Raw genomic sequence first — 14,057 nt, 5'->3', positions numbered from 1 at the left:
ACCCCCCCCCCCCCCCCCCCTCACCTTTACAATTGTACAGTACAGTAAATGCTGGGAGGATACTGCAATCTCTCTCATTTTTCTCCCTCTTGCTGTTCCTGCACCCCTCCCCCCTCCCTCTCCTCACCCCACCCTTATCCTTTCATGCAGATATCCTTTTACAGGCAGCAGTCCTAAAACGAGCACATCCCAATGCAAGTATGCCCCTGCTATCATTACATTTGAGGTGAGTTATAAGAAATAAAACGTCAGCTGACATTGCACTTTTCATTGCATATTTGTTTGCAGAAGGACCATTTGTTTGTACAATTTTAATTTCAGATTATTCAGACATCTGAGAGGTCAGCCCATGCACAACCTCTTGTCTGGCACAGGGCTTCACCTGTCCAGAACTGCCTTCGACATAAAACATCTACCTGCCCTAGTTCAGAGGCTGTTTAACAACAGATTTAATGGATTAAGCTGATATCTTTCCAAATCTGATATAACCCTAAATCAGAGGTGGGAGAAGTACCCGGGTCTTGTACTTGAGTAAATGTAGAAGTAGAATGTAGGAATACTCTGTTACAATTAAAAGTCCTGCAATCAAAATGTTACTTGAGTAAAAGTACAAAAGCATTAGCATCTGAATGTACTTAAAGTTCCAAAAGTAAAAGTACCCATTATGCAGATTAGCCGATTTCAGAAAAATATAGTATATGATATGTTTTGAGTATAAATATTGATGCATTAATGTGTTTATCAAAGCTATTAAAGATGCAGCTAATTTAAATCTTTTTTATACTGCAGGTTAGCTTGTGAATTTACTCCACTATTTACTCTTACTATTAATCCAAATGTGTAAAGTAACTAAAGGTACTAAATAAATGTAATGGAGTTAAAGTACACAATTTATTTCTGAATTGTAGTGGAGTATGAAGTACAATGTTGCATAAAATGGGAATACTCAAGTAAAGTATCTCAAAATTGTACTTAAGTGCAGTACTTGAGTAAATGTACTTAGTTATTTCCATCCTCTGCTCTAAAAACATAACATACTCATCCTTGAATGTCAGGGAAGCCCGGTGCCTTATAACCTTCTCAATCCCAGACGGGGCGACAGCCTCACTAAATCGCTTTGTCAACTGTGCTGATTAAGGGACCTGAGGTCACCCTCTGCTGTCAGTGTCCCATCCCGCCTGGATGGTGATGATGATGCATAATGCCCCAGGTATACACATGCACCTTTCAAATGGCGATATAGCAGGGGTCACTCAGGGCTGAGCACTGGCCTTGGGTTTTGGATCATTTGTCCCATTTGATCACTTTGTTTCTTACAGTTTTCTGGAGGCCAGAGCTGGACTGCACTGGACTTTGTTGTTTGTCCAATTTTCCCAGGTGTGAATTGACCAATCCAGGTTTTCTTTTTTGAGGGCATATGTGGCCCACAGCAGACACTTTCAGGGGTCATTAAGCACATTCCTATGAGAGATTTCACTGCAGCAGCACACAGGAAAATAAGGTTACTTCCTTCAATGATGTAGGTTAAGCTGAAGGTCTGTATATGCAGCAGCAGCAGCAGCAGCAGCAGCATTATACAGTAGAGAAGGACATGCATACAGGATAGAAAGTATTTGTGTTTGCAACATTCCTGGCTGAGTATTTAAACAATATGTTTTTCTTTTGAATATTAATTATTTCAATAAATGTTCAGGTCCCACCGAGATTTGAACTCGGATCGCTGGATTCAGAGTCCAGAGTGCTAACCATTACACCATGGCACCGTCTTGTTATGACTGTTTCTAAAATAACTTTAACACGACACTCGGGGATACCCTTAATTATGTAACCAGTGGTTGGGGCACAGCAGACCCCAGCCAACTTCCTCATTATAAGTCAGCCACTTTCTGTGCGTAAAGTAGGCCACGGGGACTGTTGAACCGTCCTGCGTTCTAGCGAGTGTCAGCTGGCGACCGTGAACAGCAGGTAAAGTTGGCCTGATGCAGTGTCATGATACTGAAGCAGTATTTAAAGGTCTTGCGACAGAAAATGAAATTAGTTTGAAACCAGTCGAAATACATCGTATAGATGGAGTTTTCTTATGATTGCTATGGGCATGAACTTTACGCACAGTAGGCCTATTGTTTAATTAATTGACAACATCCTGGGGCACTTAGTGAAGTTCTAGTGAAGCTGGACTCCTGAGAAACTAAATGATCTCCTCCAGAATGGATTGAGAGCATGGTGCGACTTTGCAGGCAGCCGGTTCATGATGTCATGAGCCATGATGATACCTTACAGACTATACTGTTACTGGCTATCACTTATGTAGTTACATTTGCTAATCTTCTTTACACGACTCACTCCTGAACATATAGATTTGCCGAAGCCGGGCGATCCTCCTTTGTCTTTTATAGCCTTCTTTGTTTTTGGAAAATTAAACTTGATTTAACTCAGACTGTCCCCCACTGTCGACCCATACATGTCAACACTGCAACATGTCAATCTTTGCATTTAAATGTCCAATATTTATACAACTATTGTTAAACAATTAGGTGAAATTATACGTAAATTACATTTTAACATTTCTTCACTGAGGATATATAACCACATCAAATTTAGTCATTTTTGGAAAATAAAAGTTGTACATTTTGGCTACAGATATTTAAACAACATTTTAACAATTGCCCCTTCTAGCTTTATTATAATTTCTATTTGTTATTTATTATGTAGGAGTTTATGTGGGCCTTTTTTACTATAGAAAGTGATCTGTCACAAAGTATACTGTTAGAGGACACTACCCCACCTTGTGGCAGGGGATGGCATACACAGCCTTGTGTGTGTGTGCGCGTGTGTGCGTGTGTGTGTGTGGGGGGGGGGGGCGGTCAGGTTATATTATTACATGTCGTTATTAGTCCGTTTTTGTATTGACTGATTTATGTCTTGTTGTTTTTACTCTTCAACATATCTTAATGTTATGATGACAGGCTCTCTGTCTCATTTGTATAATGAGTAGACAATATGTAGTTCTTCATAGAATATTAAACCTAACTTCATCCCCAAACAGCTCCCCAAGTTATTATCAGTATAGATGCAGACATGCGGTTATATCAATACTTACTTTTAAATACACTTAACCAATAGCTACTATTCTTTAGTCTGTATATTCAATTTGTTTTCTTGAATGAAATAATTCATACGGTGTAATTAATTCCATATCGACACATTTCATTCATAATCTAATGAGAGATGGGAAATCTTGCCCTGTTAAGTTTGTAGGCTGTTCACTCAAACTAAACATAAAGCAGTAAAACACAATAAGACCGCATCAAAAGAATATTTATTCTCTTTTTTTTTTATGTTTGTACCTGGAAAGTGCATCATAGATTTTACAGTAAGCAAAATTCATATTTAAGACATGAACACAACCGAGCGACATTCACAATCATCATTTTGTTTGGACAGTGTATTGCATAGGAGGAAAAATCTCTTAAGCAAATGTATAAAAATTATTTATATTCAGATGAAAACGAGGGGAGTTCGACATGGGCTTTGTTCCATCAGAGCAGGTGTTGTTGGTCAGTTGCCACTTTATTGCTTAACCATGGCAGCAAACTCTGCAGGGAGACAGGAAAACACAGTTAGCGTATTGTTTCCACCAGAGAATGATGTAAGCACTCTACAGGAGAGAAAGGTCGATGAGAGTACCTTCTGCGCCAATCTTGCCATCACCGTCGGAGTCTCCGGCCTTCAGGAATATCTTGGTCTCGTCATCGGTCAGAGCGCGTGCACCTGCCTTGAAGGTCTGAAGAAAAAGCCTACAGAAAGACACACCTGGTGGTTAGTTCAAGGACCCCATATACCATTGGTTGAAACCAAGGGCTTCACTTTGTGTTGAAATCCGGTGGGGCCATAGTGGGTCAGATGATGTTTATAAATGGTCATCGAAGTTTAACATATCTTTATATCTGGCAGTCAGTTTGAGGCAGAGTAGTTTGGGAAAAAACAAGGAACCATGTAAAGAAATGCAAGATTTGTGGTCATTTTTATAATGAGTAAGCTGGGGATGCATTATTTTATTTGAGGACAATGGACACTCATTGATTCTATGTGTACATTGTGAAAGCTTTTTCATTTTTTTAAGGTAACATTTCTTTGTGTAAGCTTTTTTAAGCTTTTTTTATTTATGTAGCTTTAAAAAATGAATAGGGACACAATTCTCAATGTCCGCAGCAGGCTCAGTATAAAGGAAACCTATGGCGGATACACACTCAAAAGTCCATATTATAAACATTTCTGTATGAAGTTTCACTTTACATTCCTTCAGTCCCCAACAATACATCCATTCAAGTGTGTCTGGTGTGTGTCTTACTTCAGCTCCTCCTCCTCAATGAAGCCACTGTTGTCCTGGTCAATGATGCCGAAGGCCTTCTTCAGGTCATCTGCGGACTTGTCAGACATGCCGCATGCCTTGAAGAACTTCTTGTGATCGAATGTGCCAGCGTCTGAAATGAATGTAAGTCGTTACTCAAATTGCAACCACATCCACAAGCTGGAAAAAAAGCGACCTCCAAACACGGGGCCACACAGCGAGGGCTGTGATTGTTTTTCTTGTGAGTGTAATTTGAGGAGTCACCTTTGCACCCGGCCAGGGCTGCAGCGACATCAGCGTCTTTCAGTACACTTGCGAAGGCCATTTCGATCTGCAGAAAAAATAAATACATTATTATTATTATTATTATTATTTGAATTGTACCTTTTAAAATTATTATTATTATTTTACAGTAGGACATACAACAGCTATTTAAAAAAAAGTTGACTGTAAGGATCATGGTTCACTATTTTACACATTGTTTCAAATGTTACAATAAGTAATGAATAACAGCTAATAAAGAACAATCGATCAGTTTATCATTAAAAGCCAAAACTCTTAGCATTTAACATGATGTTAACTATCCAAATCAGAACAGAATATAATCAGAATAGAAACATTTCTGATTTCACAGGGCAACATTTTTAGTCCCCTTTTTTTCTCAGTGGATTGTATTTCCAAATTCCTTTGTAGAGGCTGAGATGGACACAAGTTTCCTACTCCAGCTCTAGATGCTGGAATCTCTTAGCAATACAATCCATGTCTTCTTGCAGCTGACGCTTCCGCAAAACAAAACAAAAAAGCCCCAAAAACTCTGATGCTGCATTGCAGTGCAAACTCCAAGATACAAGTTTTGTTTTAAAACATCGTTTCTGAAAAATGAGATGCGAGAAGATGCTGCGGCTCTGTCTGTGTTTCCCAGTTTTCTTTTCTCCTTTAGTTCAAACTCACCTCTTTGATGTCTTTGCTTTGAAGGGTACAGATGAAACAGACAGGACTTGAGTCGACTGCAGGTGATCTTGCCGGTGCTCCTAGTGACCTTTTTATAGTTTTACTCCATCGAAATCTGAGGCATAAGATAACTGACACCGTTGAAAAAGGGGGTGGCGAAAATCCTTCCTGTAGCCAGAGTGCGGTCTATTTTAAGTTTCACAAATGAAGACGCTTAAAAGGTGCGTTTGAAGAAGTCTTTAATGTCCCCCTCAATACTAAGAATAGGACAGTGCACTGCTGAGGAGGACGAATTGAAATTGCTGCTGGCAACAAACAACTGTAAGAGGGTGGATACGGAGCATGCCTGCATTGGGGCTGGCGAAACTGATACTCATCGGTTGTTTTCTCTCCTTTCGTGTTGGTTTGGTAGACACTAGCTATTGTATTTAAGAATATAATGTAGTATTTTGCTTTCAAAAATGAAAATATATATGGGCTAATGTCTATGAAACATTGATATTGTATAGTAGTTGCCCACCTCACATGTTGTTTTGTTTTGTCAAAATTGAATAAATAAAGAACAAAGCAGCTAAAATGACTTGGCATATGAATAGAGACTCAAATATGTGTTGGTATTGTTCAGATTAGTCAAAGTACATATCCTTTTTGTTATTCTAAGAGTTTAAAATGTTTAAAAGTACAAGACAATGCAGGCAAATAAAATGTGAAACCTCAAAAGAAAGTAGAAAAGAGAAGGATATTTGTGAGTTGCTCATCTCGCCTTGTCTTACTGTACAATGCCGAGAATAGCTTTGACCTGTAGGTGGCAGCGCTGCCCTGTGGGCTGAGGGAGGGGAGACTGCAGACTTGTGTCACTATGCTTCTCTCTGTTTTGACCACTGAGTTGATAGTAACAAGCTCAGGGTGTCATCTGACAGGGTCAACATATTGCTGAATTGCATTTCCCACAGTATTCATAGCTTCCCCTTGAATCGTAGTTTGACCTAAATATAACTGATAAACTATTGAATTATGTTATACTGAATATTTAATACTTTCCTTGATAAATGCTGCACATTCTAAACACTTAACAAATCACTTTTTAAGAAACCCTTAGATCACTATAGATTTGCATCCAAGCACCAGATTCAAAGGTCCTGCTGATGCAAAAGTGGCTGTTAATAGCCCCCCCCCTGTTGCCACAGCACATCGTGTAATTGACTGCTCAGCAGACGGTGAAGAAAAAAAACCTTGGAACAGAGCAGCTAATTACACTATGCGTGACAGCGATCCATTGCAAACCTCCCTGCATCGAGGAAGTATATGAGCGAAGCCCCAGGGCTATTCCCAATTTGTTTGCCAGCTTGTAACTTAAGTCCAGTTTTACCCCCCTTCTCATTAACCAATTCTCTAAACGAGTGCTGGGCAGGTCAGTTCAATTGCTCCTCCCAATAATTCAAAATCCCTCAGGGGGGGTTAAAATACACCCCATATGTTGACCAAAACAAAGATGACTGTCCTGAGGCATTTCACTTTACACCAAAAGTATTTATTCCTGGTTTTTCACTCTTCCTCAAAAGTGTTTGACAGTTTGCACAAGTCATTTTTTCAGAACATTTAACACATCTGAGCAACATTCACAGTAAAACATGTGTTCCATGTTGAGAAATAATCAGCAGGCAACTCATAAATAAGGTATAAAAAAATATTCTTTCAGCTGATGATTACTGAAATCTTGCAAGAAGTTCGCAGTTGATCTTGGTCAATGGAAAAGTTATGCCTTTACCATGGCAGCAAACTCTGTGAAAGTAGAATGAAACTGGCATTAGTGATGAAGACAATGTAATTGGGTTCTTATTTTGTCATAGTGGTTCGATCTGGACTAATTGGACAAAAATTGACAGAGACTGAACAGGTTTTGGAAGTATGTGCATGGATATTAAATATTAAATGGTCCAAGAGTCCAATACCAATAAGCATCAGCATTACTGTGCATGTCTCTAATGTGTTTGATAAATTCAAAGATATTGAGGAAAATCTTACCCTCAACTCCAATCTTGCCATCACCATCATCGTCACCAGCGGCAAGGAAAGCCTTGGTCTCCTTGTCGCTGAGTGCTCTGGCGCTAGCAGAGAAGTTCTGCAGGAACAGCCTGACAGGAGGACAAAACAGCAGCGTTAAAATGATGAACATCTCAGAGATCTTGGTTGATAAAGTTATAAACAATTCAGAATTCAGTAAACGTGACCCTTTAGTTTCCTTTTCTAAGTGTCTAGTTTGGAAATGGAAAAGGATATTTATAAGAACCCCCAGATTAAGCTAAAACAGATTAGGGGGACAAGTTAATCTACCACTTGTTCCTGAATTCCAGCACAGCAATTTTAGATGTGTTGCATATTTTTGGCAGCAGAGGCATGTCTTACTTCAGCTCCTCCTCCTCAATGTATCCACTGTTGTCCTGGTCAATGATGGCGAAGGCTTTCTTGACCTCATCAGCAGTCTTGCCAGACATACCGCATGCCTTGAAGAATTTCTTGTGATCGAAGGAGTCAGCAGCTGGAGACACATTTTAACATCATTAGCAGCATACAGGCATGCTGCAGGCACACAGGACTTCAGTTTGATTTGATAACAATTCCTGGCAGTTTATATATTAAATTGGTACCACAATTTGCAGAATCTTTTTGCATGACAATTCATAAAATTAAATGATAAAAAAGAGGATGGAGTTTGTGTTTACCTGTATAATTTACTATGTACAATATTAAGATAATTAAGCTCACCTGCGCATCCTTCCAGAGCGGCTTTGATGTCAGCTTCCTTGAGCACACCAGCGAAGGCCATTTTTTTATTCTGGGGAAACAAAGAAGACAATGCCCAGGATGATTCAAATAATCAGAAACCCCATACAGTAGTCAAAATGAATGCATTGCAAATATATTTCTTCAAAGCAATAACAGCTATATTGTATCTAGGATATTTGTTCTGCTCTTAGGGCCTAAAATACAGAGATTTCAGAGAGGGATGTTGAAGACTTTGTTCCCTAAAGGTCAAAATTAGCCTAAAACTTTGCATCAGTGGTCAGATATTGGCTTCCAGGTAAGACTTGTTCTCATCTTGAGAAAGAAAGTTCATTAACATTGTATTGGAAAACATCTATATGAAAATTAACTTGTTTTGGTCACGATGAATAATTACTTTCATTTTAAAAAGCTGAGCATCAACTATTTCGTTTTGTTTTAAACATAGGCTAAAGAGCTGCTCTTTGCCTCCGGAGGTCAGCTCATGCCTCACTGTTTATCCCAACGCTGCTAGGACACTTAATAAAGGATGCTCCCACTCAGAGTCCAATTGACAAAGAAACGAATCACTTCCGACGTGCACTCCGGGGAAACGCAGTTATGTCAAACGCGTCGATAGCTTTCGGTTTGATTTTTTTTTTTCCTCCGGTAAAAAAAAGTGAAAATGAAATAGCGCGATTATCATCCATAGACGTCGATCCAACCAAATGGCCACATTGGGCCTCCTTTTGCACTGATTGAGTCGTCCAGTGGTCCACTTGGTTTTCTGTCTATGTTGGTTCCATTTCTCCCTACAGTTATAGTCCAAAATGATTTCCTTGTCTCAATCGCTCTCTTCCAAGTGAAATGTGCCTGGAGTCATCGCGCTTCCCACTCACCTTTGGGCTGCGTTGAGGAGAGTGAAAACCAAGACGGACTTGAGTGAATGCTACCGGCCACTTTCCCTGTCTCTTATATATCCTTGAGCAACACCATTTACAGAGTTTTGAGTCTCAGTATCACTTACCAAGATGCATGGGTTTCGAAAAAATGTGTCTAGTGGTCTCGTCCTATTTTTAGTCGAACAAATGAGGATGCTACCATGTGTGCTGAGGCCTATAGCTAGAAGTGTGGTAACCTGAGCGAGCCCGCTGCTCACTGACTTCATGTTGCACTCGTGATTTATAACCAACATCAAGTCCCTTCTGAGAATATTAATGAAATTAATGTTTGAATGTGGATACAGAACATGGGTCAACCTCCAATTAGGATTATGAGAGAATCTTGGAGCCAAGTGCCACGTGAATAAGCACCAGGGACACGTTTTTAATGAACTGAGGAAATATTAAATTCACTGCCATTACGTAATTTAACACTTTGAAAAGTATCAAAAGTGTTAAGGTCTGAATATGTATTATCATCAGAAGCCCTATTAATATGTATCGCCTTATGATTATTATTAAGTTCTACTTATATTATCAGTTGATTCTGTTTACTGTGGTATCAGCAAAATGTTCTCATAACGCCCATATATATATATATATATATATATATATATATATATATATATATATATATATATATATATATATATATATATATATATGTATATATATCTGCTTTTATCTACCGTCATTGAGCTTATTATTACATAATCATCGTATATTTTATATCTGATACTCATGCATGAGTTGTGTGTCTGCTCACTGAATACGTTTATTATCAGGTGATTATGAATTGGTGGAGTCAGGATTCAGATTCTTGCATCCAAAGAGCTGGAGTTGCAACATTTCCCCTGTTGTGACCTCGGGAGTGTATGTATCTCTTACATTAACTAGCTGTCCTTAAAGTATACATGCTGCCGTAGATTTACGCGTGGTTCATCTGAACGACGCATTAAGTGAGTCGAGTTCCAGGGCAAACTGCGGCTACACAGGGACAAGCCTTTGAGGTCCTCAACGGATCCCTGTCCTTAGTAGGCAATGCACCAATCATTCAGACTATTTTTTGTGTGCAGCGCGATTGCTTGCGTGAACAAGTTAGTAATATGTTGACCACTCCCTTTACTCTGACGTGCTGTCATGGCACAAAGAGCAGCTCATTTTTCGCATATGAATAACTGTGTTAATGCAGATACATCACCTCTTTCTCTATGTGTTTTGTCAGCAACTTGCAACTGATTAATGTGTTGTTGTGGGCTTTATGACCTCCATGAAATGTTCAACCTCAACTGTTAATCAGGGGTTAAAGATACTATGCAGCAGTGAATCGTATTTTTTTCACAGAGACATTTTGAAAAGTGTTACAACTGATGGCTAAGTTATTTGCAAGAGTCCCCGTGGTGTTTAAATGAGTTAAATAAATATAATTTCCTTTTATTACATTGCCAAGTCAAAATGTCTTCGATGGGAAAAGTCTTTTCGGGTTTTCCTTATGAGACTTTTGCCATGGTGACACTATTGAAAAGCTCCATCCGGGGAGTGTGAGTGCTGGATTACTACATCAAACTCATCATACTTTATCCTGAATATTTCGTGTTTGATACTTACTTTAGGCTATTGAATGGTTTAGTCCTAAAGCTATTATGATTTATTATATCGTAATGTTTTTGGTCATCCCTCACTTTTCTCATAAATGTATTCAGCGTGATGCAGAGACTTTATAATCAAGGTACAAATCATTGAAACCCCTTAATACCTTAAGTCTTTATGTCATTTGGAGACTTTACAGGCATATGAAAAAAGCAGACCCAGTGATACCACATGTTAAACACATTTATTAAATCCTTCCAGGTACCTGATTGAAAACACACATACACACACACATTTAACATCCAGCTTTAACTTTCTCTCCACCACACATCGTTTGCATAATTGTATCACATCAATAGGAAGAGCAGCAGGCAGGTAAAGAACATCCAAGGTTTCTTTGCATCAAACGAAATAGAAAACCTGAATTGCAATTAGAGAAGTGATATCTTAAAATAGGGAAAGACAGTCGTGTTCAAATATGTTTATTATCTAGTTCAGCATTTCACAGAACTCTGTGGAAGAGAAAAAAAAATCAGTCAGACATTTTAACCACAACAATGATTTCCAGGCAAAAAGTGCGATTAATAAAACATTATAATCACATTCACGATGACTAAACAGACAACAAGTTATTGGGTGTATTCTTTTTAGTGCTCTTGTATGTGCTATTTATATACTGCAATTTCAGCACTAGGTAATGGACAGCTCCCATGCGCATACTTTGTCCCATTTGCTTTCCAAAAAGTTTGACATGCACCCACCTTCCATCCCAATCTTGCCATCACCATCCTTATCGCCTGCACCCATCAGAGTCTTGGTCTCAGCCACAGTCAGCTCCCTCGCTCCCGGAGAGAAATTCTGAAGGAACAGTCTGTTGGGCGCACATAAAAATATAAGCAATACGTTCAGATTTATATCATCATAGACTGCATTGTATCATGGCATCATAGACTGTGCTTTTCTTTCTCTCTAGTCTTTTCATCCCCCTCCTCTTGACTCATTCACTCAGCAGCCCTCCCCCTCAGGTATTACTGAATGCATTCACTGGGAATGCCGCTCCATTCATACAGTGACCTCTGCCTTTGGGCCATCACAAGGGAGTGAAACATAACTGTAGCACACACGCACATACACTGTATCTATGCCCTAGCCCTTAAATTACAAACACCCACATACACAGACACACACAAACATATACAGTCACATTATCCATACTTGAGCTCCTCCTCCTCAATGTATCCACTCTTGTCTTGGTCCAGGACTGTAAACACTTTTCTTCCCTCAGTCTCTGATGAGCCAGTTAGTCCTACTTGCTCAAAGAACAACTTGAAGTTAAATGTGCCCGGAGCTGCATATGCAAAGAGAGAGGGGGATGAAAAGAGCAAAAGAGACACACATATGTGGAAGTGAGAGGTCAATCACAGAATGGCAAGAAAGCAAGAGTGGTGAAGGACTGAATAGAAATGTCGCATTAACTCATATGCTCAGATGGCTTTCATTCTTCAGCCAATGACATTTACCAATATACCCCCTGTAGCGCATCACTGTCTTATACCATTACAGGCTATGTCATTGTGCTATTGAAACAGTCAAAGCACACCGGATATGCCCATGGGTCTAATGCAAACCTAAATGTTAAAAGCCCTTTATTTAACAAGCCGCTCAGAGTGGACACGTTCATCTATGATGAGTTACCGTCAAGTACTTCAAGAAGATTTTCTGAATAAGACTTGTAGCCATAGAAATGCTAAGATTCACATTCAGATTAAAAAATGAATAGTCTTGTAATAAATAGGGATACTATTTAAAATAAAAGTATCCCTAACTCTTAGGTGATATGTTTGCTAACGTCACTTTCATAAAAGCAATTTAGTTTCCATCAGGTCTTAAAATAAATCATGGAAATACGACTTTATTAAAGCCTACAAACAAAATTACACAAAGTTTACATTTTACTTTGTCATAATCATTGCTAACAGGGAGATTCTAGTGATTAAAGGGCACAGAAGCGCTGGCATTTTATTTTCTTCTGAGAGGTTGAGCTGTGTGCCTTGTCATGCAAACATAATTGTGAGAGATAAATGATTAAGTGCTTTGTGAGGTGGGGGTTGTATAGCTTGTGCGATTTTGTCCTCTCTGTGTAAATGCTAAACGTAAACACTGTGGTATCTGGGTGGAAACTGCTCTCCTGCCACATGGCTGCTTGGTTACCTGCCCCCACTGTGGAAACACATATGGTCTTCCTAGCGGGACTGGGAGATGGTTTAACATTTGCTGTCTGTATCTCTCTGCAATATGTATGTGTGGATTTGTATACACTTCTTCTAAAGTATGTGTTCTTGTGTTAATTGGATGCATGTTAAGTCTGTTTCTCCCTCCGTGTGAGCCTGTGCGTATTGTCTGACTCACCTTGACAAGCCTGGATTGCTGCCTTTTATGTCCTCGTCGCTCAGCATCCCTGCAAATGCCATGTTCCTCTGTAGCTGCCTCAGGGGTGCAAACAAACATGCACGATGGAGAAAATGCAAAGTGACAGTAAATCAGACTTGTGCAGGTGTCAGAACACAGTCACATAAAACTTGTGGATGGATTAAGGATTATCATTCTCTGTGGGTAGACTTTAATTACATCAAGTTGTGCCTTTTAATAGCAGGGCTGTGCCATATTGGCAGTGAATGAGCAGATTACCAGAAGATATTACTCAAACATATATTTCATCAAATGATAAGGTTGAATCACAATTGAATTGCCTGATGATCCAAGCTATGTTTCACAAAATGAATATGAAAGTTGTTGCAACTTGAAAGAGAAAATGCAAGCAGGGCAAAGCCAAAAAATCAATATGCTTTAAGGCACAACACACATAAAAAACTGGCACTCATCATTACTCAAACATTGTCATGCACATGAATTTGCAAAAAAAGCCTGGTACTCACCGTGCTTCGTGTTAAGATTTCACGTTTTGAGCCTAGGATGCACAGATTTCAGCTTCTCTTGCTTTGTGCGTGTAAGCCAGCAACACTCTCCTGCAGCTTTGTGATCCGGAGTGCAAGAAGCAACCTGACGTATCTGTCTTCAAACCCAGGGAGATTTCCCCCTACGCCACAGAAAGCCTCCTCCTCCTTCATCAGTTAATCAGAGCATATGATTTTTACTCAAATTGTTGTGCAAACTTGCGGGCATAAAAAGAAGTCATAAAAGATGATATTGCAGTCTTATAACCCTGATTTTTTACTGGTGCAAATGTTTAATTTAATGTTTTTAATGTTAATGTTTGACACTATTATGATTGCTCATATTCATATTAATAAGGGAGACACAAATGTTTCAGTCCCTGAGATAAGTTTGACAGTTATAAATCAGCTATGTTATGTGTGTTGAGTGTGTCTAAGATATGTATATATTACTTAGGTTTTTTTTTTGTATACCCCTTTTTTTTTTCTACGCTCTTATCTTTTTAT

General features: G+C 39.1%; 3 protein-coding genes and 1 non-coding gene across 4 annotated transcripts; all 4 read right to left on the bottom strand.

The window, feature by feature from the left end:
• Positions 1-1,691: 1,691 nt before the first annotated feature.
• trnaq-cug (transfer RNA glutamine (anticodon CUG)) lies at positions 1,692-1,763 on the bottom strand. The gene has a single exon. It is a non-coding gene; the product is annotated as a tRNA-Gln (tRNA).
• Positions 1,764-3,302: 1,539 nt separating this feature from the next.
• LOC134878112 (parvalbumin beta-like) lies at positions 3,303-5,550 on the bottom strand. The gene is made up of 5 exons (XM_063903933.1): positions 5,303-5,550; positions 4,616-4,682; positions 4,352-4,484; positions 3,688-3,797; positions 3,303-3,596 (listed from the first exon to the last, which is right to left on the bottom strand). The coding sequence occupies exons 2-5, from the start codon at positions 4,674-4,676 to the stop codon at positions 3,571-3,573; spliced, it is 330 nt and encodes a 109-aa protein (XP_063760003.1). The 5' UTR covers positions 4,677-4,682; positions 5,303-5,550; the 3' UTR covers positions 3,303-3,570.
• A 1,295-nt stretch (positions 5,551-6,845) lies between these two features.
• LOC134878114 (parvalbumin beta-like) lies at positions 6,846-8,987 on the bottom strand. Its single transcript, XM_063903935.1, has 5 exons — positions 8,965-8,987; positions 8,069-8,138; positions 7,709-7,841; positions 7,328-7,437; positions 6,846-7,084 (listed from the first exon to the last, which is right to left on the bottom strand). The coding sequence occupies exons 2-5, from the start codon at positions 8,127-8,129 to the stop codon at positions 7,059-7,061; spliced, it is 330 nt and encodes a 109-aa protein (XP_063760005.1). The 5' UTR covers positions 8,130-8,138; positions 8,965-8,987; the 3' UTR covers positions 6,846-7,058.
• Positions 8,988-10,830: 1,843 nt separating this feature from the next.
• pvalb5 (parvalbumin 5) lies at positions 10,831-13,067 on the bottom strand. The gene is given in 5 exon segments (XM_063904092.1): positions 10,831-11,108; positions 11,358-11,467; positions 11,812-11,944; positions 13,006-13,030; positions 13,032-13,067. Coding segments are annotated over 5 exon segments (327 nt in total). The 3' UTR covers positions 10,831-11,085.
• Between the last annotated feature and the right edge of the window lie 990 nt (positions 13,068-14,057).

This window comes from Eleginops maclovinus, chromosome 16 (genome assembly GCF_036324505.1).
Source record: "Eleginops maclovinus isolate JMC-PN-2008 ecotype Puerto Natales chromosome 16, JC_Emac_rtc_rv5, whole genome shotgun sequence".
Lineage (NCBI taxonomy): Eukaryota > Metazoa > Chordata > Actinopteri > Perciformes > Eleginopidae > Eleginops > Eleginops maclovinus.
Note: the sequence above shows the minus strand (reverse complement) of the source record. Positions and strands in the feature narration are given on the sequence as shown.